The following is a 22,481-nucleotide window of genomic DNA, read 5'->3' on the forward strand; positions in this document are numbered from 1 at the left end:
TACAAACATTTCTAACTTGCATTTCTCTCAAAACTATTAACGTTACGTGTGCTTAAAGTGCCTTTTTTTTAATTTCTTTTGTTGTTGTTCTAAATGTCAAGACTCAGGCATAACAGAATTTGTCCAAAACTGTGGAGTCATGAAGTTGAATAAATTGCAAATTTTACTTTCCCTTTTTTATGTAAAACTATCCGTTCACAATTAAGTTATTACTCATTATTTACACAGATATTTCATATATCAATGTGTGTTATGTTTTAACAATTCAATAACTATACCTAATCATATTTTGTGTGTGTGTTTTACATTTGTTGTAAGTAGGGACTAATTTCACACACCTATGCTTTATTTTATTTGATTTTTTACCTTAATTTATTGTTTTTTAGCTTTTCCCCCAACTGTTTACTGTTTGATACTTAAATAATAAATAAAATTACACTTTTAGTTCTGCTGAAGCCTTTTTAGAGCGCTTTGACATAACAGTAAAGAAGAAAATAAAAGTATATTTCGATCGTTATAGCTACTTTTTCAATGACATTTTTTTAAAAGGTAAAGTAGTTTAGAAAAAAGTGTAAAACATGTAGTGTTTTGCAAAATAACCTAATTTAATACATTTTCTCCTTGTGACATGAAAACACGAGGAATGAGAAAACACAAGCCGTTTTCAATGAATGAATTAAACTTTATTTCTACAGCACTGTACAATGCCATCAGGGTGCCGAGGGGCTTTACAATGAAAATTGAATAACAATTGAATTAATTAAAACCAAAAATAAATAACAAATTCATGATAAGACGTCAGATGAGATTTCAATAAAATGAGTACAGTAAAAAAGGATGCCACCAACTACTGACTATTAAAAGCCATTCAAAAAAGGTAAGTTAAATGCACATGCAGATTTTTACAAGACCATTTAATATAGTTGTTTTTTTCTGCCTAATTAACTTTAATGACATCCTTAACACGTGTGTGACCTGACGCTAAAGTAAAAACATCATTATTCATGTGAGAAAACATTTTTAGAAATAAATTGGAAGAAACAGTAACATGCCGAAACCAGGTTGTGCATATTTTGCTTGTTAAATGCCTTGCGATGTAATATTAAACCACCTCTGAATTCTATATTAACCCCTTTATGCCCGAATTTATTTCCAATTATATGAGAAAATGTTCTTCAGGTTTTTTTTTCATTCATCATGATGCTAAATTAAGTGGAGTCCTAGATTGATCGGTACGTTACAAATTAGCGAACTACAGTGTGAAGGGGTTAAAAAACAAGATCTGTCTTACTTATTAGCTTTTTTAATTTATAGGTATTGTTAAGTGAATATGTACACTCGTCAAACGGTTAGCCAAAATCAAAGCTAAAATGGTTCCATTGTAAGAATGGTCACCATATTAAAAACATGATGAAGACTTAACCCAAAGTATTTTCAGTCCCTGTTAATTGTCATGTTTTTGTGTTTGCTGTTTTCTTTTTACTAATAAATGGTATTAGTATTCAAATAAAATGAAATCTTCTCTAGAATGAGTTGACCTGGCATGTACCATTGACTGAATGTACACACTTTGTTTTTTGTATCATTTCCATCGCAGACAAGACCATCAATACGACAACCACCAGACACAGCTTCTTTATCATCAGCCCCTCCACCAACCATCAGCAGTAGCACTGTTCACCCAACAGACTAAGACATGTGACAAGCTGCACTTTATGTACATTTTTACTTTTTAACACTTATTTATGTGCGACCTCTGAAGCCAAGAGACTGTTCTTGTTAGGAGGACAATTAACAATTTTGTGGGTACATTTCTCAACATATCTACACATTCCTGTGGTAAACCAGGCAGCAATAATAAATAGTTCATGGAGTTTGGTTTGTGGGAGAGCCCCGTACCCCTTCTATCACATGCCGTCACATTAAATCCTGCGTGTGTTGTCACATGTTCACTCAGAAGATAAGCGGCATCGCATGCTCTCACAGCAACCACAAGGCAAAGCATGCTGCTATTCATTACCCCTTAACTAGACGTTGGCTCATCGTGACCTTAACCAGTCAGTCCTTTCATCAAGGTCACCTGAAAACTTTGAGGGTTTGAAATGGTCATAGGAGTTAGTGTACTGATTAGAGATACATTGGGCATCAAGTCAAACAACTGGTTTGTGAAACACAGAGATCTTGTTTTTATGACTTTAGAAGCTCAATTTATTTATGAAATTTGGAAGCTCAATCACATGTTTATCTATAATTGCTACAAAATTAAGTTATTTAAATGAATAAGTAATGTCTAATTTATTTCATTTATTTATTTAAGGGACAATGCATACAACAAACAGTGTAGAGTACTCTAAAAGTAATGAGACACTGTAAATATGCAGGATTGTAGCCTAGGCTAATTTCCATCCTCTGTCCCGTTCTGACCATGGTCAGTCACTAAGAGACTAAAAATAAAATTAGTAAAATAAAGTTAAAAAGTACATATATTTCGTAAAATTGCATTAAATAAATGACATTAAATTAACATAACTCGGATAACGTTTAAAACAGTTTCAAATGAATAGTTCCCCAAAATATACATCAATAAATTCGCCAAAATCAGAACAAAACTATGACAACTGTGACCACTTTTTTCACCCCCCAATGGTTTATTTTTACTTTTGTTAGCAAACAGTTTTCTTGCATTGTCCCTAAAGTTAGCTATGAGTGCAAGTTTGGTTTTCCATCACCCATGATCTTAATTGTTTTGAGAAAGATGGAAGTGTGGAGAGCTCTCGAATGCTTTCTGGGATTGTGTTCCAGGTTTGAGAGGCTCGAAAGGAGAAAACAGTCTGTCCAAAGCTGCTTTTTCTGGAAGGAATAATACAATCGCCTCTTGAACTTGATTCTGAAGTGGGGGAGGAGCCAGACCGTGAAGGATTTTATAGACCAAAATGCAATCTGCATGTTGAATCATATTGTTGAAGCTCAGTAGATTGTGTTTCTGAAGTATTTTACAGTTATGGTGGCTTTTAGGCTTTTTGTTCAAAGTTTTCAGAGCTTGTTTGTGAACAGTTTGTAGAGATTTCAGAATGGTTCTGCATGCTGATGAATTTAATGTTGAACCTATTTGATTATATCAACACAAATAAACATGACAAAAAACAAAATAAAGAAAAAAAGAAACCAATATAAATAAAAAATTACGCAAAAATGGAAATCAAAAGTACTTTTACTTAATAAATGTCACAATAATAATTGAAAATGAAAAAACAAGTACAAAGAATCTTTTTACCCAGTTTATTTGTTTCAGTGATTTTAATTAAAGTGTCCCCCCATAACCTCTTTCGTCCCCCCCCCCCCCCCCCCCCCCCGTCTTCTACGTCTCTCCACTCAAGCGGAACCTTATGGCTTGTCTTTTGACACGTCAGCTGAAGCTACCGGACATATTTACGTGCTGCACCCCGGCACGGTTCCTGACACTTTTTCTGTTGATGTTCGCCGATGCCCTAACTTAAATCTCAACGGTAGTCGACTAACTGTTTTCCTACATTTTTGACAGGTTATGAACAGGTCAATCATTTAGATCTGAGATTGATTTAGGTTGTGATCCATTCGTTTTTGTGTCCCGCTTTTTGATTTGTCATGCCGTCATCGCCAGGTAATGCATGAACTTGAACCAATCTATTTTCCTCCAAAAATTTAAATACGGTATCTTAAAATATATGTTAATCGTCTAAAAAGAAATGTTTATTTGATTTTAAGTTTTTTAAGCAAGTATGTATAATGACTCTGTTTTTATGTAATTTTTTTATTACTTTCTTCACCAAACTTCCGGTAGGCTTTTTTCCCCCCTCATTCATTTTCTTTTTCTTTTTTTCCAGCCGTTTTGTTAGATGTAGGTGAAGTTTATTTGCTTTATCGTGCCTGCTGACAAACCTTGGTGGATCACACCGCACTCTGTGAACTGTAACTCTGATCCTATTTGTTGATTTATTTATTTGTTTTTACTTTATAACCGGAAGTCGTGATACCACTCACTGCTCATGTATTTGCTTATTATTGCTTCAACGATATTATTGTGAAAACATAATTATTCATGGAGGTGATAGATTTACAAGTTTGAATGTATTTAACTGGGGGACTTATGTAAAATGTTTTATTTTAATTACTAGTCACAAATATCCAGAATGTTTAATCAAATGTAACATTTAAATGAAACATTTATTTTTATCATTTTATTAATTTGATCCAGAAACTTGTGAACTTGAGTTGATTTAAGGATTCAGCAGTGACACCTAACCCATAATGTGACATCTTCATCTGACTGTGTGCTGCTTCTCTGTAGATTTGCTGGGGGCACAGCGGGTTTGACGCCCACACCTCCACCATGGAGCCCTTGGATTTAAACAGGCGCAAGAATGGACGGCAGAGGAAGCTGGCAGATCACCCGCCTCTAGAAAACATGACGGACATGAGAGGGGTGATTAGCACCCCTGAGCCAGAGGTGGAGGAGGAGACGGAGGGTCTCATCAGTGGTGCGGACTATGAGGATAGGAGGCATCACATGGCCCCAACCGGGATCCGTGGCGAGCTGGGGAATGTGCTCCTCCTTCTCTTCCTCTATGTGCTACAGGGAATTCCTCTGGGACTGGCTGGCAGCATCCCCTTGATCTTGCAGAGTAAAAATGTCAGCTACAGAGACCAAGCTTTCTTCAGTTTTGTCTTCTGGCCATTTAGCCTGAAGCTTTTCTGGGCACCGCTTGTGGATGCTCTGTACTTCAGCAGGTTTGGTAGAAGGTAGGAAACCCGTCCAAGCAAGAAAGCCGACTGCTTGCCTGATTGTATCTGTGGCTATGTCTGAATTTGCTCACTACTTCCTAACCCAGCGATTTGCAACATTTAGCACTAAAAGAGCAATTGGGGCCAGTTTCTTAGAGATCAAACCCAGTGAGAAACACAAAGTCCTGCCTTACTTTTAAGGGGGGGGGTTATGTTTTTCTGGCCAGTAGGTCATTCATTTATAAAAATGTAGCTTTTAAATATTTACAATAATTGAATTATGGCAGTTTTCTTGTTTCTGTATAACAACATTAACTTTTACGTTTGACTGCAGCACACACACAATCCTTTCAAAATAAAATACATCATGTGTTAAATGGTATCCTCCTGCAGCAGCAGATTTACTTGAACTAAAAAAGCCAAGTATGGCATATTATATCTTTATGACTTTGATGCAATTCTATAAATGCAATTCAATACTTTAAGAACATTGCATCTGAACAGGAACTAGACACTGTTGTGCAGCAGAAGATCAGAAAATGGGATTTAAGCTCACCGGTGTTCCAATCACAGAAGATGACGTGTTAAAAATCTAAAAATAAAGAACAAAACTTATTCAACTAAAATAATCTACCAAAACTACAGACCTATTGTTTTTTTAAATTGTTTGCACTGTTCTTGAAAGCGCCGCGGAGGCATGAAAGAGCTGCATGTCACTGGGGCTTCAGACTCCTGCCCTAACCCCTAAATGACCGTCTTAGTGCCCTGGGTTTAATGCAATTTGGACACATGCTCACTACTTTTTTGTGTAAAACATGACATCAACCCTTTGCCAAAGTAAAAAAACTAATAAATATGAACTTTTTATGAATCTGATGTGTTCTAATGATGAAAACCTGGATGATATAGAAAAACAGAAATGCACATGGACCTTTTCAAATGAAAAATTGTGCATTTAGGTCTATTTTTGCTAATCTAGTGAGAAGTAATGCACTCTGATTTTTTTGTAGAGTCATCTTGGAATTTTCTAGGCCACTGGATTTTCAACAAAAAAATAAAAAAAGGTCCAACTATACATAGTGCCTACCCATGGAGTAGTGACTGAATATCTCCGACTATAATTTGTTTATGCATTTGTATTTTATTGGTTTACAAGTTTCTGTTTTCTGTTTCCACAGAAAGTCGTGGCTGGTGCCTACGCAGTACCTGCTGGGTTTCTTCATGCTTTATCTTTCTTTTACGGTTAATTCACTGCTCCAGAGTGAGAAAGGACCAAACGTGGTTGCTCTCACTGGAGTCTTCTTCATGCTTGCCTTCTTAGCAGCCACACAGGTAGTAATGATGAACGAGCGTATGCAGAACTCTATTCAGAGTGTAGTCCAGCTCTAAAATCCTTGGGGTTCCTCCTCTGTGTTTAAGGATATAGCCGTGGATGGCTGGGCTCTCACCATGTTATCCAGAGAAAACGTGGGCTATGCATCGACGTGCAACTCTGTCGGCCAAACAGCCGGGTATTTTCTCGGGAATGTCCTCTTTCTGGCGTTGGAGTCAGCGGATTTTTGCAACAAATACCTCAGAGTAGAACCCAAAGAGACGGGCATCGTCACCTTGTCAGGTATTTTTTTACACGCCCAAACATGAACGGTTATTTTTGTTTGATTATTTTTTACTATGAATTACATGCTTTCTCCCCCTTGCTGTCATTGTTCTGCTGCAGATTTCTTGTTTTTTTGGGGAGTGGTGTTCATGGTTTCCACCACCTTGGTAGCCATCTTCAAGAGGGAAAACGGACACGGCAAAGGGAAGAGGAGAGTCCCAGAAGAGACGCAGGGGGTCATGGAGACGTACAAGTTATTGTTCACCATTGTGAAGATGCCCACAGTCTTCACCTTTTGCATGCTGCTTCTCACAGCTAAGGTATCCATAGATGTTTAGATCGACACTTGAATGCAGTTATGACATAGAGGAAGAAAACGTTTTCCTCATTTATTTTTTTGCTGTTTTTCTGTGTTTAGATGGGTTTTTCTGCAGCGGATGCAGTCACGGGTCTGAAGCTGGTGGAGGAAGGAGTCCCCAAGGAGCAGCTGGCACTGCTGGCTGTGCCCATGGTGCCTTTGCAGATCCTCCTACCCTTGATCATCAGCAAATACACAGCAGGGCCCCGTCCTTTAGACATTTTCTACAAAGCATATCCTTTTAGGTCAGAGCTTCTGCGGGGACAGAAAACCTCTGCAGGGGGGGCCGTGCAGAAAAAGCTAACGCTCTTTTGTTCTGGCTTGCAGGTTACTCATCGGGCTGGAGTATGCTTTGCTGGTGTGGTGGACCCCGAGTGTTAAACAGGAAGGAGGATTCCCGGTTTATTACTACGCTGTTGTGCTCCTGAGCTATGCGGTGCATCAGGTTTGGTGTTTTTATCATTTGAGGTTCACAGAAATTCTAAATGTTTAAAGAACCACTCCGATGTAAATGGTGTATTTTGTGTTTTTACATTTTCTTGTGGCATTTTGTGTGGCGTAACTCCTCCCTGCTTCACTTTGTTCCGATGCTTCCACCTGCAGACAAATAGATCCATGAACGTCTTTGTTTTCCTGGTCTGAGTGGGAATCTGGATCTAAAGTGTACGGCTGGATAGCTCTAATGTTGCTCACCGTTTTTGTTGCACCTCTAATGTTAGCTTGGGGTTGTGGGGGGCTGTAGGCTAGCGGGGAGAGTGTAAACAAAGGCATGATGGGAAATGAGCCCTCATTTCCCACCCACAACTCGGAGGGGAATTCCTAAGGAACTTGTGCTGCTCTGCAGAAACTACATCCTTGAAAACGACACAGGCCTTTTGATTGTGGCTAAAACCGCATCATCGTAGTTAAAAGACCACTGGGAGCGCTTTTAAAAAAGATCGAAAGATGTTTCAGAGTTTGTCTTAAGGGGTTGTTGGTGTGGAGAGACCCCACCCCCTTTGGCAGTCACCCAAAACTGAGCCCTGTGTTTACTCAAGGTATGCCACAATTCTAGGTTTAAAACCGTTGAACTGAATTGTGGGAAAATTGAATAATTGCATCCCTACTGCAAAACCAGCATGTCTGTTTTAAATTTAAGAAGGATTTACTATTTTATGACATTGAACTAGGCTTAGTATAAGCAACTAAAATGTTTTTCTTTGTTTTTATTTCCTAATCAGCAAATTAAACAAAAAAGACTTTTCTGATTTTTTTTATTTTTATTTTTATTTTGTTGTACCTAATTAAAACAAAACCTGAAAATCGAGGTTTGTATTCACTTGTCGAGGTGAGTTGTTGCATTCCTACTTTCCACTCTCTCCTGCTAGCTTACAGCCCCCCACAACCCCAGCTTAACATTAGAGGTGCAACAAAAACGGTGAGCAGGATTGGAGCTGTCCAGACGTACAGTTTAGATCCAGATTCCAGCTCAGACCAGGAAAACAAAGACGTTCATGGATCCATTTGTCTGCAAGTGGAAGCATCAGAAAGAAGCAGACCCGGGAGCTTGTATTACATTTCCTGTCTCAGCTCATTTTCAAACATAATTTTTCCTCTGCTCCTGATTTACATAAAGAAAATCCTTGGAAATGCAATTTCTCCATTATAAAAAAAATGAGAAAAACATGTTAAAAACATCAAAAACACAATTTTCGTTGAAGTGAGTCTAAGGTGTTGGCCTTAGACTCACAGATGAGCACAGATCAATGGTTTTCAGCTCATCTGTTTCCCCCTGAAGGCTCCACAGCAGCCATCAATCTCTCTGAGACCATTTCTCTGGTGTTTTCCCTTTCAGGTGGTGTTATACAGCATGTATGTAGCCTGCATGGCTTTCCACGCCAAAGTGAGCGACCCCCTGATAGGTGGGACCTACATGACTCTTCTGAACACGGTCACCAACCTAGGAGGAAACTGGCCCTCCACCATGGCGCTGTGGCTGGTGGATCCGTTGACCTCGAAGGAGTGCCGCGGAGCCGCCGCCCAGAGCTGCGGCTCTGCAGCCGAAGCTGAAGTGAGTGGGCGGAGCAAAGCAGCACTGCATCTACTGATGTCGGAAAGTCACCTGGTTTATCTCTGTTCCCCCCTCCAGCTGTGTGTGAAGGAAGGGGGCGCTTGTGTAACAACGCTAGACGGCTACTACGTGGAGTCCCTGGTGTGCGTGGTGATCGGGTTAACCTGGTGGCTCTGGTTAGGGAAGAAGATGAAGCAGCTGCAGGAGCGGAGCCCCGCGGCGTGGAGGTGCCGTGTGAATCAGTGACCACCCAGCACGCCGCCGTTTCACCTCCTCAGAACGGGCCGACAGCTCGACCCGCCGGAAATCCCCCCACCAACAGTCTGACGGAGCCCCTCTGGCTCTGCTTCGGCAGCTGCACTCACCAAACATTTGTCCTGAGATGTCTCACTTGTCTGTGACAAAACGTCCTATTTTATACAAAATTCACTTTTTTTCTATCATTTTTTTTGTTTTTGTTTTGCTGTTTGAAGCAGTCCAACCAAATCAGACTGAATTTCAGAAGAAAAAAAACTTTTATTTGCATGAACAGTAAAATGAAGCTGCACAGATGTGAATTCTCAACGTCTGATCCTTTCTAAATTGCATATAATTATATATGTATAGATGAAGACTTTATATATGTATTTATGAAGATCCTGGCACAATTTAACTCTAATGAAAAGAAAAGCCCTCATCAAAAGTATCTGGTTTTCCAACAACTGACTTTTTATGAATTTAACCTTTTTTTTTTCTGTTAATTGTGCCTTTTTTTACTTTGGGAGAAATGTTGGTCATGAAGTTCTTCTCTAATTCCCCGTTTTTAAGTTCTTTTATTTCAAGTAAGAAACTGTCAGAGCGGCTTTTTCCAGTGGGACCTTTCCTGGTTTTCTGTTGGGCATTCCTCCAGTTATGTTTGGTGTAAAACATGAATCATTGCAGGATTCTGAGCACGACCAGCTCTGGGGGTTTCCACACGTTTCAACCTGCAACATGAGAAAACGTGTTTGTGCTTGAAAGTTGTTCATCTCCCAGACGCCTACGGTCATTGCAACATCATGTGACGTATAGCATATGCCATGGTCAGCAGCAGCTGAATCAGATTAGCTGTTTGTTCCTGAGGTATACAATACAAAAGCTGAAGGTTGATAGGAATTTTGTTTTCTTTTTTCTCTCGTCATTTTTACCTGATACTTCTGTTCTGGAAAACAGATTACATCCAGTGACGGAGATATGCATCAATCCTTTTCTACTCCCAAATTACCTTCACAGCAAAAACAAGAGATTTTGTTTATAGAGCTGGGAATAAATTCATGCCGGTTCGAGATTTTCAAGTATGATTTTGCTAAACTGCAACAGTTGTGACACAGTCAGAATTACAGACTAAAAGGTCAAAACGGTTCAACTATTCTTTGTTTTTAAAAACAATCTTTGTTTCTCTTCTCTTAGACTGAAAATCAGCTTTCTTTATGGGGCTTTCCTGTTTGTTTCTATTATTGTTTGTAGTTATTACTCAGAGCTTTATTTTGTAGAATCATGGCACTGTATTTCCTGAGTTTTGTTTTGCAGGTTTATGAGTAAAACTGTGCACTTTCTGAATGTTAGGCTGGGTTTTTTCTGCAGTGTCTTCAAGTGGCCTACAGGTGGCAGTAAACTGCTGTGATTTCGGCAGGAAATCAATTGTTTTGACCCGGAGAACCCACGGGGTCAAATGTGGTCCTTTTTAGTTACGGTGTGTCTTTTAATTCACTAATTTTTTTTGGGTATTGCTATCCAAAATAGACAAAAGAAAAACTTTAAAAGCCAAGAAAAAAATGTTGTATGGGTTCTCCAGGGTTAAACTTTTAATGCATTTTTATTTTTACAACAAATTCTGTTTGAATTTGCACATATGTTGTTTACCTCTTTATCAATTACAAATGATATCTGAAACTGATTTTTTGTGATTAAAAATATTCCCTCCGAGAGTTTGCTGTTTTTTTGTGTGTTTTAAAAAAACAAAGACGAGATGCTTTTACTTTCCATCTGCGTTTTATTTATAACTTTATGTTTTAAGGAGTTCAAAAACCTCCTCAGGTGAATTCTGCTCCGTAAGGCCGTAAATGTTGCCCCAAGTCTGTTGAAGCCCAAAGCTGCGAATGGAGACCAGATCAACTGGTGCTACCGTCTCAGACTTGAATCCACTGCAGGGGGGTTTGGCGAGGGTCTGAATCCCCGGCGTCTCCTGGATGAAGGCGGGGCTCACAGGAAGCGGCGCTCAGATCTGTTTGTGGGCGACCCTTGTGAAGTGGGTCGTGCTGCTGTGTGGCATCGATGACTAACGGCCCCGGAGATGGCGTGCTGCACGTCAGCCGCTTCACAGCCATGAACTTACGCTGGAAAACGCTCCAACTTTTGATGCATAGCGGCTTATGCATCTACTGATAAGACTTTTTAAAACATGAAGCTGCACTTAAAGCAGAGCCTCTGCTTGTCATCTGCAGTTTTTTCTTTAAACAGTCATTTGAAGCCCATAGAATGTCATTCAGCACCACGGGGCGTTTTGTTACACTTAAAGCCTCGTATTAACTGCACTTGAGGCATCTTTCCTTACGCCAAAGCTGCACAGAACCTTGTGCTCGTAAAGACCTTTGATTCCCCAAATCACACTCGCGATAAAATCCTCGAAAACAAAAGTGCTGAGACTGCGGCGTCATCTGCAGCGCTCAGCTGAAACTGGCCACAGTGGCTTACATCCAGGTTGTGACGTATGTGTAGTGTGGAAGTGCAGGTGGGAGGTTTTACTGTCCCTTATGTCCATAACTTTGAAAATATTACTCATGGGAGGGGAGGGAGAAAAAAAATGGAGTCACGGGTCATAGGTTCATACGAAGATGGTCTGGCCGTTTGGCGGCGACGGGGAAGGCTTGCTGCTTCATGTGGGCAAGGTTGACCCCGCCGGGCTGAAGGATGGGGAGGGGTGCCGAGGCCTCGGAGCTGCTGGTGACGTCCATCTGTTCCGGTGCGGACAGCTCCATGGCGTGCTCCAGAGGAGACTGAAGGACGCTCCGCCCTCCGCCGGGAAGAAGAGGGCTTCGGGTCCAGCCGGGGCTGAGGAGTCAGAAGGTTGTCAGTCAGTGAGCTGGTTGAGCAGCTCAGTGAGCTAAACGCCATCATTATCTGAGATTCTCTTTTGAAAGCAGCTGCTTCGTGTCAGTGAACCGACCTGAGAAGTGTTTTTGGACTGCCCATGATCCGCCGAGGAGAGCGGATCTTTGGTTCAAAGGAAAACCTCTCCTTCATGTTTTCTAAAACCGATGGAGCCACATATGTGAAACCCTGCAAGCAAACAGACCAAAGGAACTGAATCAAATGAATGTTCATGTCATCAAAAGTAGAGACGTCTCCCGAAACTCAGCGCCAACTTGGTACCACTACTGTATAACAGCGTGGATTTCAGGGCGTCGTTTCAGACATGTCAGTCTATTCAATGTTGCTGCACAATTCTAGCCAATCATTTGACCTTTCCATCGATTGTGGGCGGGCTCAAACATGAACGGGTACGGTCGCGAGGGCCTCAGCCAAAATGCCAAAGGGGAAGCGAGCAAAGCTTCCACTGTACTTCCCAGCTAAAGATTCTACCTCAGTGACCTGATGGATAGGATACAATGCTCCAAAAAGACACTGTTGTTGCGGCAATGAGCAGTGAAATATGTCCTTCAGTGTGTTAGAGAGTGGAGAAGCAGCGCTGCAGTACAGACAGTCAGACACGCTTCTAGAATGTTTTTGGACAAAAATTGGCTTTTTTGTTGTTTTTTTAAATTGTTGAATCACTGGTTTGAGCATCGTTTAGGCACCGCAACCATTTCAAAACTAGGCACGGACATCACATTAAATTTAATCGGTACCCCTTCCTAATACATTTGGCACACCTTTAATTTATAACTAATAAATCAGCTAAAGAGCAGTGACTTTGGCAAGTAACCACTAGAGGGCGACAAACAAATGAGTTCTCTTTGGTGGCCCTGGAGTTCAACAAATCACTCAACACAAAAGCATTTTAAAAGTCACAAAGACAATAAAAACAAAAACAAAATAGTACTAAAAAAAACATCATTACATTTTAGAAATCAAAACAAAATCCAAAATGTTAAAAAAATAGAAGAAAATATAAAAGTGAAACCACCACACGGAATTCAGATGCTTCTTGTTTTGCATCATGAGGTAAAATATTAAACATTTAATCTGAAATGATGTTGAAAGATGTTACCAGGAAGGCTTGATTGGCACTCTCACTGAGGGTGGAGTCATCTGGGCTGTCGACCGGCGTTTGGCTGGTGAACTTTGAGTCAAACTGGCTCACGTCATCTGCTGATTGCTGCAAAGTCGGAGAGTGGAAACACAGGTACAGGCGTGCAGAAACATGAGAAGACGGGTCAACTGTCACCACAAGCAGGAGTCCGCCTGAGACAGGAGAAGGAACTTGGTTCCGTTCTCGATCAACAGGGACTTTCCTGCTGTTTATTCACGCTGAAGCCGTCTCAAATTTCCCACGCCCCGCTGAATAGAGTCGTTTTTAACCTCGTGTCTGTGTAACCGCATTCCACTCACCAGCACCGGCTTGAAGGGAGGCTCCACTTTCCGGGCAAGCAAATCCTCCCAGTTGATGTGTCGAAAAAAAGGATGAGCCTGTCGGACAGAACAGCATGAGGAGAAGCCATTTGTTCATCCAGTCAAGGTGGTGTCGCTCTGGATCAGCTTTGGGCCTTTACATTTCCTAACTATGAAGCGAAACGGAGCGCTGTGCGTCTTCAAACTGATTTTCTTATGTTTAACCTGCGGCCCTTTCTCACCTGCACTTCTGTGGCATCTCCAGGCCCCGCCCCCAGTCGTGATGAAGCAGTTCTCTTCAGCAACTGCACAAGCAAAAGGTCAATGTTAGGGAAAAACAACGAAAAAGGGTTTCACACACTTCCAATTGATACAACTGATAGATTTCACAAATATGCAAACTAACTGGTGATAAGTCAGGGTTTTAGAATTGAATATAAATGATGAAGACTGCTAAACCTCATGGATCTTCATCAGTGCTCAGATGAATTCTGGAAAAACGATCCCAAAGATGAGACCATCCTGGATGCTTCCAGTGAGAGAAACCCATCTCACTTCTCTTCTGGCATTTGCTGATAAAGATTCTCCATGTGGAGTTACAGCAGTTTGATATCAGTGTAGTGCGCAACTACAGCCACAAGGTGGCAGCAACATGTCAACTGTTTGACAGCAACATGTCAACTGTTTGACAGCAACATGTCAACTGTTTGACAGCAACATGTCAACTGTTTGACAGCAGCCAGAATCCAAAAAACGGAAAGATGCTAAAGGTGAATGACTAAATGGAGAAGTGTGAAAAATAATAATTAAACACCTTGAAAAGCAACAAACTACATTTACATCCATACTGTTGATTAAATCTGACCAAAAAGGTCAGTTTGACGACTTTTAATCTGAATATTTCATCTGATTGAAACATTCAGCTGCACAACAAAAGTGATCTTCTCTGTGGAATGTGGTAGCAGTCCTCATAAAGCTACTGGGGATTTGGCTGCTTCTGTAAGACGACGGTTGACACAGGTTTAAAAACAAGTCCAGATTGACATTTTTGTTGTCTCTAAAAAAAGTCACAATTCTTTCAAAACAAGGATTTTTGCTGCTGCTTTTGAATGAGAAACAGCTGTAAATACCCGTTTGAGGAGGTCTCGGGCTTCCTGTGTGAGGTAGGGTGGCAGGTTGAGCTTGCACTTCAGGATTTTATCAATGGTCTTTTTTCGGTTCTCTCCTGTGAACGGAGGCTACAAGACAAACACCAAAACAGGCTGTAATCCGCATGCCCCCTCAGTCCCATCTACAGTTTAAAGTACTGATTATACAGTGTTCCCCCGTTCATCACGGGAGTTCTGATAGGTGAAACACGCGAAATAAAGAAATACAGATGTTTTAAGGGTGTAGAAAATCCCTCACTACACACTTTATACACTTTTCTCTCTTGACTAAACTCTCAAAGTTCAAACGTTCATAGAAAAATAATTCTAGTATTATAGAACTAAAATGAAAGATCTGATTACGATCAAAGATTTATAAAGATTTGGCAGACCGGCATGAAAGACATTGATTGACCCGGTCTACAGCCAATCAAGACACAGAAGACAATGTGCTAAAGGGCCGCACGATATGAGGAAACTCCTGATTTGCGATATTAGTGAGCAATATTGCGACGATGCTATAACTTGGAATACATAAACAAATAGCATAACAACTAAATACATCATTTTCATTTCAGTGCAACCGTTTAATTTAAATAAGAGTCAACAGATCTTAAGCTACACTCCAAAGGACCCCTGTCTGTATAGGAGGCGAGCATCCAACATAAAAGGGCTCCATCTGATTGGTCACTGATGTAAAGGGCTCCATCTGATTGGTCACTGATGTAAAGGGCTCCATCCGATTGGTCAAATGCATAAATGGTTAAATGGTTCAATACTTCAAGCTGACATGAGATTGTTTTAACACATTTAAGGTTACCATTTATCGCTATTTCCAACGACTTTTGCGATATGCATATTGCACAGCTTGATATTGCGACAATGATAAATTTGCGATTTCTTGTGCAGGTCTAGTGTTTTATGAAAAGAAAAAAAGAAGAAAAATTGCGCTGAAAGGAGGACCTGCGATATAGCGAGGAAACACTGTATAGCGAAGAAGAAAAACGGCCCTTTGGGCTGTGAAACTGACCGCTCCTGTGAGCATGTCGTACATCAGAGCACCCAGACTCCACCAGTCCACCGCTCGGTTGTGTCCGCTTCTCATCAGGATCTCTGGAGCCCTGCAACCCAACAGATTCTACTTCAATCCTGTCTGAATTTGATCCTGCACATGAAGTAGATTAACAAAGGAATGGAGTCAAGTACATGTACTCGATGGTGCCGCAGAAGGTGTGCGTAACCGTGCCATCGTGAATGGACTCCTTACACAACCCAAAGTCTGTCAACTTGACGTGACCTGAGAGAAATGGAGAAATGCTCAAGTGTTGACATTTTGAAGGGGGAAGCTTCTAAACAGGAAGTTTGGCACGCCTCAGAGGCCTGACCTTGACTGTTGAGCATTATGTTCTCTGGTTTCAAGTCTCTGTAGATGATGCCCTTTTGGTGCAGGTGACCCAGGGCCATTGAAATCTCTGCCAGGTAAAAACTAGAAAAAGAAATAACATTTACATTTAGAATCAACATCAAGGGAACAACATTTGCTGATACGACGGTTTCTCTGGTTGAAGCCGAGAGGCTGGAGAACCGTGCTTTCATGTACACATCTTTGACATTCCACCAACGGCACTTCCATAGACGTTCTGCATGGAGATGCTGAGCCTCCATTGAAAAGCAGTGAATCAGCAGGACAGAACAGACTGCTCACCAGGCCGTGTCCTCCATGAAGATGCCCTCCCTCTCCAGCTGCATGAAGAGCTCTCCTCCTGCACATGTGAACACGTGGAGCTGAGGTCACCTCTGAAGTGCAACATTCGGTTTCACAATTGGACATAATTAAGCTAAATACAAACTGCCTTTTCCTTATTGCCACTATTTAAGCTGAAACAAGTCACACTTTCCGTCATAAAATCCTAATCTATGACATTAAAAATAAAAAATAAAATGTGGGCTTTGAACAAAAATCAGTTCAACGCTTAAAGATTCTGCCTTTTTGTCATTTTTCTAGATTCTAAAACTATTTTTAATTTTCAAACCCAACAATGTTCAGCTTCATGCTTGTAACCCATTCTCTCAGTCTGAGTTTCTTCTTTATCCGCTACCTTTAGGGGGCGCCACAGCCAATCGTCTGCCTCCATCTCATCCTTTCACCTGCATCCTCGTCTCTTACCCTCACGTCCTCCATCACTACATCCATCAACTTCATTTCCTCTGCATCCCTGTCCCAACATCGGCACTGTCCCTCCTCTCGGCATGTCCCAAGTCTTCCATCATGACTCACTGTTATCACATACTGTATTGAACGTGGGCTTTTCCAAAATAGAAAAAGTGCCAAAACTGAAAGTTGATTTGCTCTAATTAAAAAATCTCTCAATGGTAAGAGTGTTAGAATTCCATCCTGCACATGAGGGATGCCCAATATTGAATCCAATATGTCGATATGTTCAAACATATTTCAGTTTTTAGCTTTCATTGATTGATTAAGTAGATTTCAGGCCAAAAAGGGTCAAAATTCTGAGATCCATCCAGATGAAACGCACAGAAATGTTTGTTTGCTGAATCCTGGTGATTAACATTTTTCATTAAATGTTTATTTAAATAGAGGAGCAGAGGTCTGCTTAGGTCTAAACTTAGGAGAACGCTTGTCACTTTCTGGATTGTTGCGTTTGCTTTTACTAATGCACCAACCGCTCAGGTACTCCAAGATGAGGTACAGCTTCCCTCCCGTCTGGAAGGCATAGATGAGGTCGACGATGAAGGGATGCTTCACCTCCTCCAGGATGTTCCTCTCTGCCTTGGTATGGGCTGTGTCCTTTGCGTTGCGTACAATCATCGCCTGAAGACAAGCAGACAGGAGACATCAGGACGACAAAGACTGGCGGCTGAATACAAGCTGGATCCAGCGTCTTGTTTCACTGCTATCCAGATGACCGTGTCTCAAGAAACGTCTTGGGGATCTGAAGTTCTGAATGAGCCTAAACTGTGTAAGGTGATGGTTATTGGTGACCGGGCCCTTTAGATCATTATGTAAAACCCCATGCAACACATTTGTGCTGAAACTGGATTTAGAGCTGAAGTTTGAGACAAGTAGCTTTGTGGTCAAATCTAATTTTTTTAGTTTAAAGCAGCTACTAAATGTGTATTCTTTCTCACAGACAGTTTAGCTTCGTTTCCACTGAACGGTACAGTACGGCATTATGAGCGTTTCCGTTATGAAATGAACCCATTAAAGCGAATCAAACTGCAGCATTTTTGGTTGTAGGTCCATAGAAAAATGGAACGGAACGGATAGGGAGGAGCTACTGTTGACACCCGTTGATCGGCGGAATTTCATTGTGACAAAAGCAAGCGCCAGCCGATGACTCTTTGCGGCCCACAATCTCGTCTCAAGCAACATTAAATGACTTGTTTACGCGAAGCTCCAAAAGCCAAGCAGAAAAAAACAAGAGCTGCTGGATGACCTCCAGTGTTTGTTGGTAATAGCTTAGCTTTTGCTGTAGTCGCACTACCATGACGCAAAGCAGCGCAGTCAGTCTACAATTGGCTGGACCATTCTAAACTGTACCACTCAGTGGAAAAAAGGCTCTTGTTCCTATTTAGCGAGATGACTGCTATTTTTTATGTTGGGGGGGGGGGGGGGGGGGGGTCACGGCTTCAGCATTTGCTAGACTGCAGTTGGTAAAAAAAAATAGCTGATCCACGTCGTGTGCCCAGAACAAAGAATCGTGTAGACATTTCTCCAGTTTAGCTTTAGTGCACTTGTTCATTTTAAACCCCACTTTTAGATTCTTTCACTTGCTTTCAAATCTTTCCACGGTCACCTGTTTACCTATCTGAGCAGCTTTATGTCCCCTCGTGTTCTGTTAGGTCAGCTGCTTCTAAGATTTAAGATATTCTACAAAATACCATCAATTATTTGAAAACAAATCTGTAAATGTAAGAGTCACACTGTAACAAAGAGATCCCCATTTAGGAAGAAAAGCTCCAGTTTCATTCTGCAGATAAGATAGAAGAACAAAACGGTTTATTTGTACAAAATACAAATAAATGTGGGAGCAAAATAAATTTACCTGACAGCTTATTTTTGGGGTTAAATAAAAAAAATTAAATTATTATTTTTTTTTTTTTAAGAAAGGGGAGAAATACCTTTTTTAAAACTTTCATGGCAAATATTTTGCCAGCTGCAGCTCCGACAACTTTACGAACTTGGAAAACCTGCAGGGTTGTTAAAAAAAAAAAAAAAGGTTAAAAGCTGTTTGAAGCTGATCGAACAGCATGTTTGATGAGTGGAAAACACAAAAACTTAAACTTATCAGGGAAATTGCAAAGTTCACTGTTGGCTGATGACTAGAAAACACTTTTTTTCAACTTAAAACATTGAGGTTTTATTCTGAAAAACAAGAAACTGTGTTTCCTTTAACAAAGTTGAGGAACAAAAGCAAACCATAAAAGCGCTATGTCTAACCTCTTTTTGTCTAGATTTCCGCTCCAGACTGAAACCACAGAGCTGACAAGTGAGCACATGAGGAACACATTACACCCATTTTAAAATCCCTGCATTGGCTTCCTGTGCGATTCAAGGGTTGATTTTAAAGTTCTTTAATTGGGTTATAAATGTTTTTATGTTCCTCAGCCGGCATATCGGACTGATAAAGTTTTGCAATACGAGCCCTCGTTACAGATGAAAAATAAACCTGAAAATAAACTATCGTAACTTTTTCTCAAACAATTAAAAAGGAAACAAAGCTCCGGTGCCCATTAATAACTCCGTAATCCCCAAATCTTAACCCAATTCTGCATGAAGTAATGCTGACTAAGGAAAACTGATTTGATATTTACATGAACTATTACTGAACTTGTCAAATAAAAGCATAGAACATACTTTAAATAAATTTACTTCATCTTCTGCGATTGAATGCGTGGTCTCCCTGGCAACCAGATGCATAACTACCATGTGTTCCTGAAAGTGGAAAAGCTCTTTTTTGCAGCACAGCTGCTTGCAGAACACGCTCCTCAGCTAAGATCCTAATCCGAGAACTATTTACCCCGAATTCCACAAATATTTTAAAACTACAGAAAAAGCCTAAATGCAGACCAACCATTTAACTAATATTAAAGAATAGTTTTTGTTTACTTTAAAAATTAAAGGAGGAAATCAATAAAAAGACAATTTTATTTTTGTAGGAATAGAGCAGTTTCTGGCTTTTTGGGAAAGAAACAGTCAAAATAAGCAGCCGTTGGATGGCGTGATCGGCAGACGTCCTACCTTTCCGTAACCACCCTTCCCCAGAACCCGCAGCAGCTCGAAGCACTCTGGTCTGATGCTCTCTGTTCCTTGGTTGACATTGTCCTCGGAGATTTCGATCTGTTCACAGTCGTCCATGTTGCTGCCGTGACACAAGCTTCAAATATTGCACGTTCGCGGTAAATCGACCTCGTTTGTAAAATATTCAAAATCCTGCCGACGTGCAGATACTTACAACTCAAACCCACTGCACTGCTCCATAAAGTCATGATGCTGACCCTGATTAAAACAAACAAACATTTCAACCATAAAAATCACACTGGTACCTTTCAAAAAAAATTATCAAAAGAAATGCTATAATAACAATGAAGTAGTGTAAATATATTACAGTATTACAAACATGAATCATTGCAGACCACTTATTATATGGAGTGTTGCAACAATATGTAAAGACAGGCACCGCAGAATAAATCATGAGTTATAATAAAATGAGGTCTGTCAATATTTCTTCTTTTTAAGGATGAAAAATAATTAGATGTGGAGTTTAAACTACAATAAATAAAAGGCACTTAAGTTTGGTCACATTTAAATAAAAATATTCAGAAACATAAAATGCATGCATTTTGTTTTTTATGCACAAACCAGCAGATAACGTGTCAAATAAACTGCTGAAGTAATCCAGGAACTGCCCGCATTGAGCAGCTTCTGTTTACTGTAATTACAGCTCTATGCAGCATCATAGCGGTGCTCAGGTGTTTGTCCTGCACTCATTCAACCCGGTGTTGCCCCTTTAAATGTTTCAGTGGGAGCAGAAGTAAAAAGGGCAGCGAGCTCCCAGCTCACGTTGTCAGAGCTGGCCAAGACAAACTGCACGTCTGTCTCCCTGCACCACATTTGCCCAACAAAGCCTGGTTTACTTTGCACAACCCCAGAAACTTGGGTCACGTGAATTTTAAGACAAGGGACAGCAGCACGCGCTCGCGGCAACTGAAAACAAACAGAAATGAGGCACGCGGAAGTCCTGTCGAGTAGGCATGTTAGCCTCCGCGCTGCTGCTCCGAAGCAGCAGAGGATGGATAGCTCCGGCTGCAGGAGCAGGCCTGCGGTGAGTGCAGGCAGGCTACCAAGCTAACAGCTAGCTTAGCTACCGTGTTTCTGCTGTGACAGCTTTTGCAGATATACGTCCAACTGTCTATTTAAAAAAATACCTCCTCGTTTTCATCATCGGAGACGTTTTCCTCTGGTTGGTCCAAATCTATGTCAAACACTCCAGCCATGACATCCAGTTGCTGGGGTTGTTCTAGTCACAAACTCCAAGAACAGCGAGCGGCGCCCACCTCATGGACAAACACACACGGCCGCCATAACCGGCTACTACAACGAGCATGCGCACTGTGCTACTCTGGAAAAGGGGCGGTGACATTTTCCTACTACAGTCAGAAAATGCTTACATTTACTACACTATTTTTTAAATAAAACATTTTTCACGACTGCGCCACCTTAGAAATATCTGATTTCATAGGCCAAGCCCGGTTTGGACCTGTTTAGTTACGGAATTGGAGGCTTTTCAAGGACAACAAAATGCAGTATGTCACTGCAACTGCAGGGGGCACTAACCAGTGCTTCATGTGCCCGTCCAAAGTCCGGATAAATGCAGAAGGTTGGGTCAGTAACATTGACTGTAAACAACAATTGACAGCTCAACCTCTCCCTTCTCGCGTTCCCAAAAAGAAAGTGCCATTGCTTCCTGATACGGGCGCCGCCATGCTATCTATTTTTAATGTGTTCTTGATAATTCTGTTTTTTGTTTTTTTTTTTTGGGGGGGGGGGTATTTTTTCTTTATTGCAAGTTATTCATGTTATAAACTGACCAATCAGATGGCTCAATAAAATCACGTGGTGCCCCCACATCTAACACTCAAATCAAGTGTTTGACATATTCTTCTTATAGCCCGTTTTCAACGGTAAGGGTGTGGACTTCCAACAACCCCTCCCCTGAAACCCACCCACTCCAACCAGCTTGCACACACCTCTTCATCTTTTTCCAATTCTCTCTGATTCTCTGGACTATTGACCTTTAGGTCCTCCACCTTCATCCACTCTGCTCCCTATAACCTCACAATCCCACTTGAATTCCACTCATTTAGACTCAGATAGTTTCTTACTGCAGCTGACCTTCAGTCTTCTCCTTTAGTCATCTCCTTTCCCAAGCAAACTTTCATCTTTTACAATGTGCCTCCATCTGCTCTCTGATCTTATTATAAATTACAATGTCATCTGCCATCATTGTGGTCCACAGATATTCCTGTCTAATCTCACCTGTCGGTCTGTCCATCACCACAGCAAACAAGAAGGACCTCAAAGCTGACCCTTGGTGTTGTCCCACCACCACCTTGAACTCATCTGTCACACCTACAGCACCTTAGAGTTCACAGGGATGTCTGGCACAACTCCAATGTCCTTCTCTGCCATTCCAGAGTTTCTCAAACAAACAGCTCCGCTCTCCATACTTTGTTCTGACCTTCTCTGTTCTTCTCCAGCAGCTTCCTCAAAGCTAATAATGGAGATTGCATCTTTAATTCAAGTTTTGTTCCACATCATGCCTTCCCTGACAGCCTTGGGAATGGTGCATGAGAGCTCTGGGTTGTACTACCATGTGGTTGCAGAAAGGACTTCTGCCATAAAACTGACAGGATGAATTCTCAAAAATGGAAAAAGCATTAGGCCTAAAAATAAAAACGACACGATTGGTTGGG

The 22,481-nt window shown here is 41.0% G+C and overlaps 2 protein-coding genes across 4 annotated transcripts; one reads left to right on the forward strand and one right to left on the reverse strand.

Moving 5' to 3' along the window:
• Positions 1-3,411: 3,411 nt before the first annotated feature.
• Positions 3,412-10,708, forward strand: slc33a1 (solute carrier family 33 member 1). 2 transcript variants are annotated; one of them, XM_023961357.1, is made up of 9 exons: positions 3,412-3,506; positions 4,328-4,779; positions 5,940-6,093; positions 6,181-6,376; positions 6,479-6,678; positions 6,777-6,961; positions 7,044-7,161; positions 8,551-8,766; positions 8,845-10,708. In XM_023961357.1, exons 2-9 carry the CDS (start codon positions 4,370-4,372, stop codon positions 9,010-9,012), a joined length of 1,647 nt encoding a protein of 548 aa, XP_023817125.1. In that variant the 5' UTR covers positions 3,412-3,506; positions 4,328-4,369; the 3' UTR covers positions 9,013-10,708. The 2 variants fall into 2 exon arrangements, with proteins under 2 accessions (XP_023817125.1, XP_004075933.2); XM_004075885.4 differs by having other exon boundaries at positions 3,422-3,640.
• Positions 10,709-10,757: 49 nt separating this feature from the next.
• Positions 10,758-21,119, reverse strand: LOC101174764 (ribosomal protein S6 kinase beta-1-like). 2 transcript variants are annotated; one of them, XM_023961358.1, is made up of 15 exons: positions 20,934-21,119; positions 19,961-20,004; positions 19,747-19,882; positions 18,627-18,695; positions 17,169-17,316; positions 16,189-16,246; positions 15,869-15,969; positions 15,690-15,780; positions 15,514-15,604; positions 14,466-14,573; positions 13,578-13,640; positions 13,336-13,413; positions 12,995-13,102; positions 11,951-12,063; positions 10,758-11,835 (listed from the first exon to the last, which is right to left on the reverse strand). In XM_023961358.1, exons 1-15 carry the CDS (start codon positions 21,000-21,002, stop codon positions 11,601-11,603), a joined length of 1,512 nt encoding a protein of 503 aa, XP_023817126.1. In that variant the 5' UTR covers positions 21,003-21,119; the 3' UTR covers positions 10,758-11,600. The 2 variants fall into 2 exon arrangements, with proteins under 2 accessions (XP_023817126.1, XP_023817127.1); XM_023961359.1 differs by having other exon boundaries at positions 11,601-11,835; positions 19,747-19,867.
• Positions 21,120-22,481: the final 1,362 nt, after the last annotated feature.

The sequence above is a fragment of the Oryzias latipes genome, chromosome 13, assembly GCF_002234675.1.
Source record: "Oryzias latipes chromosome 13, ASM223467v1".
Lineage (NCBI taxonomy): Eukaryota > Metazoa > Chordata > Actinopteri > Beloniformes > Adrianichthyidae > Oryzias > Oryzias latipes.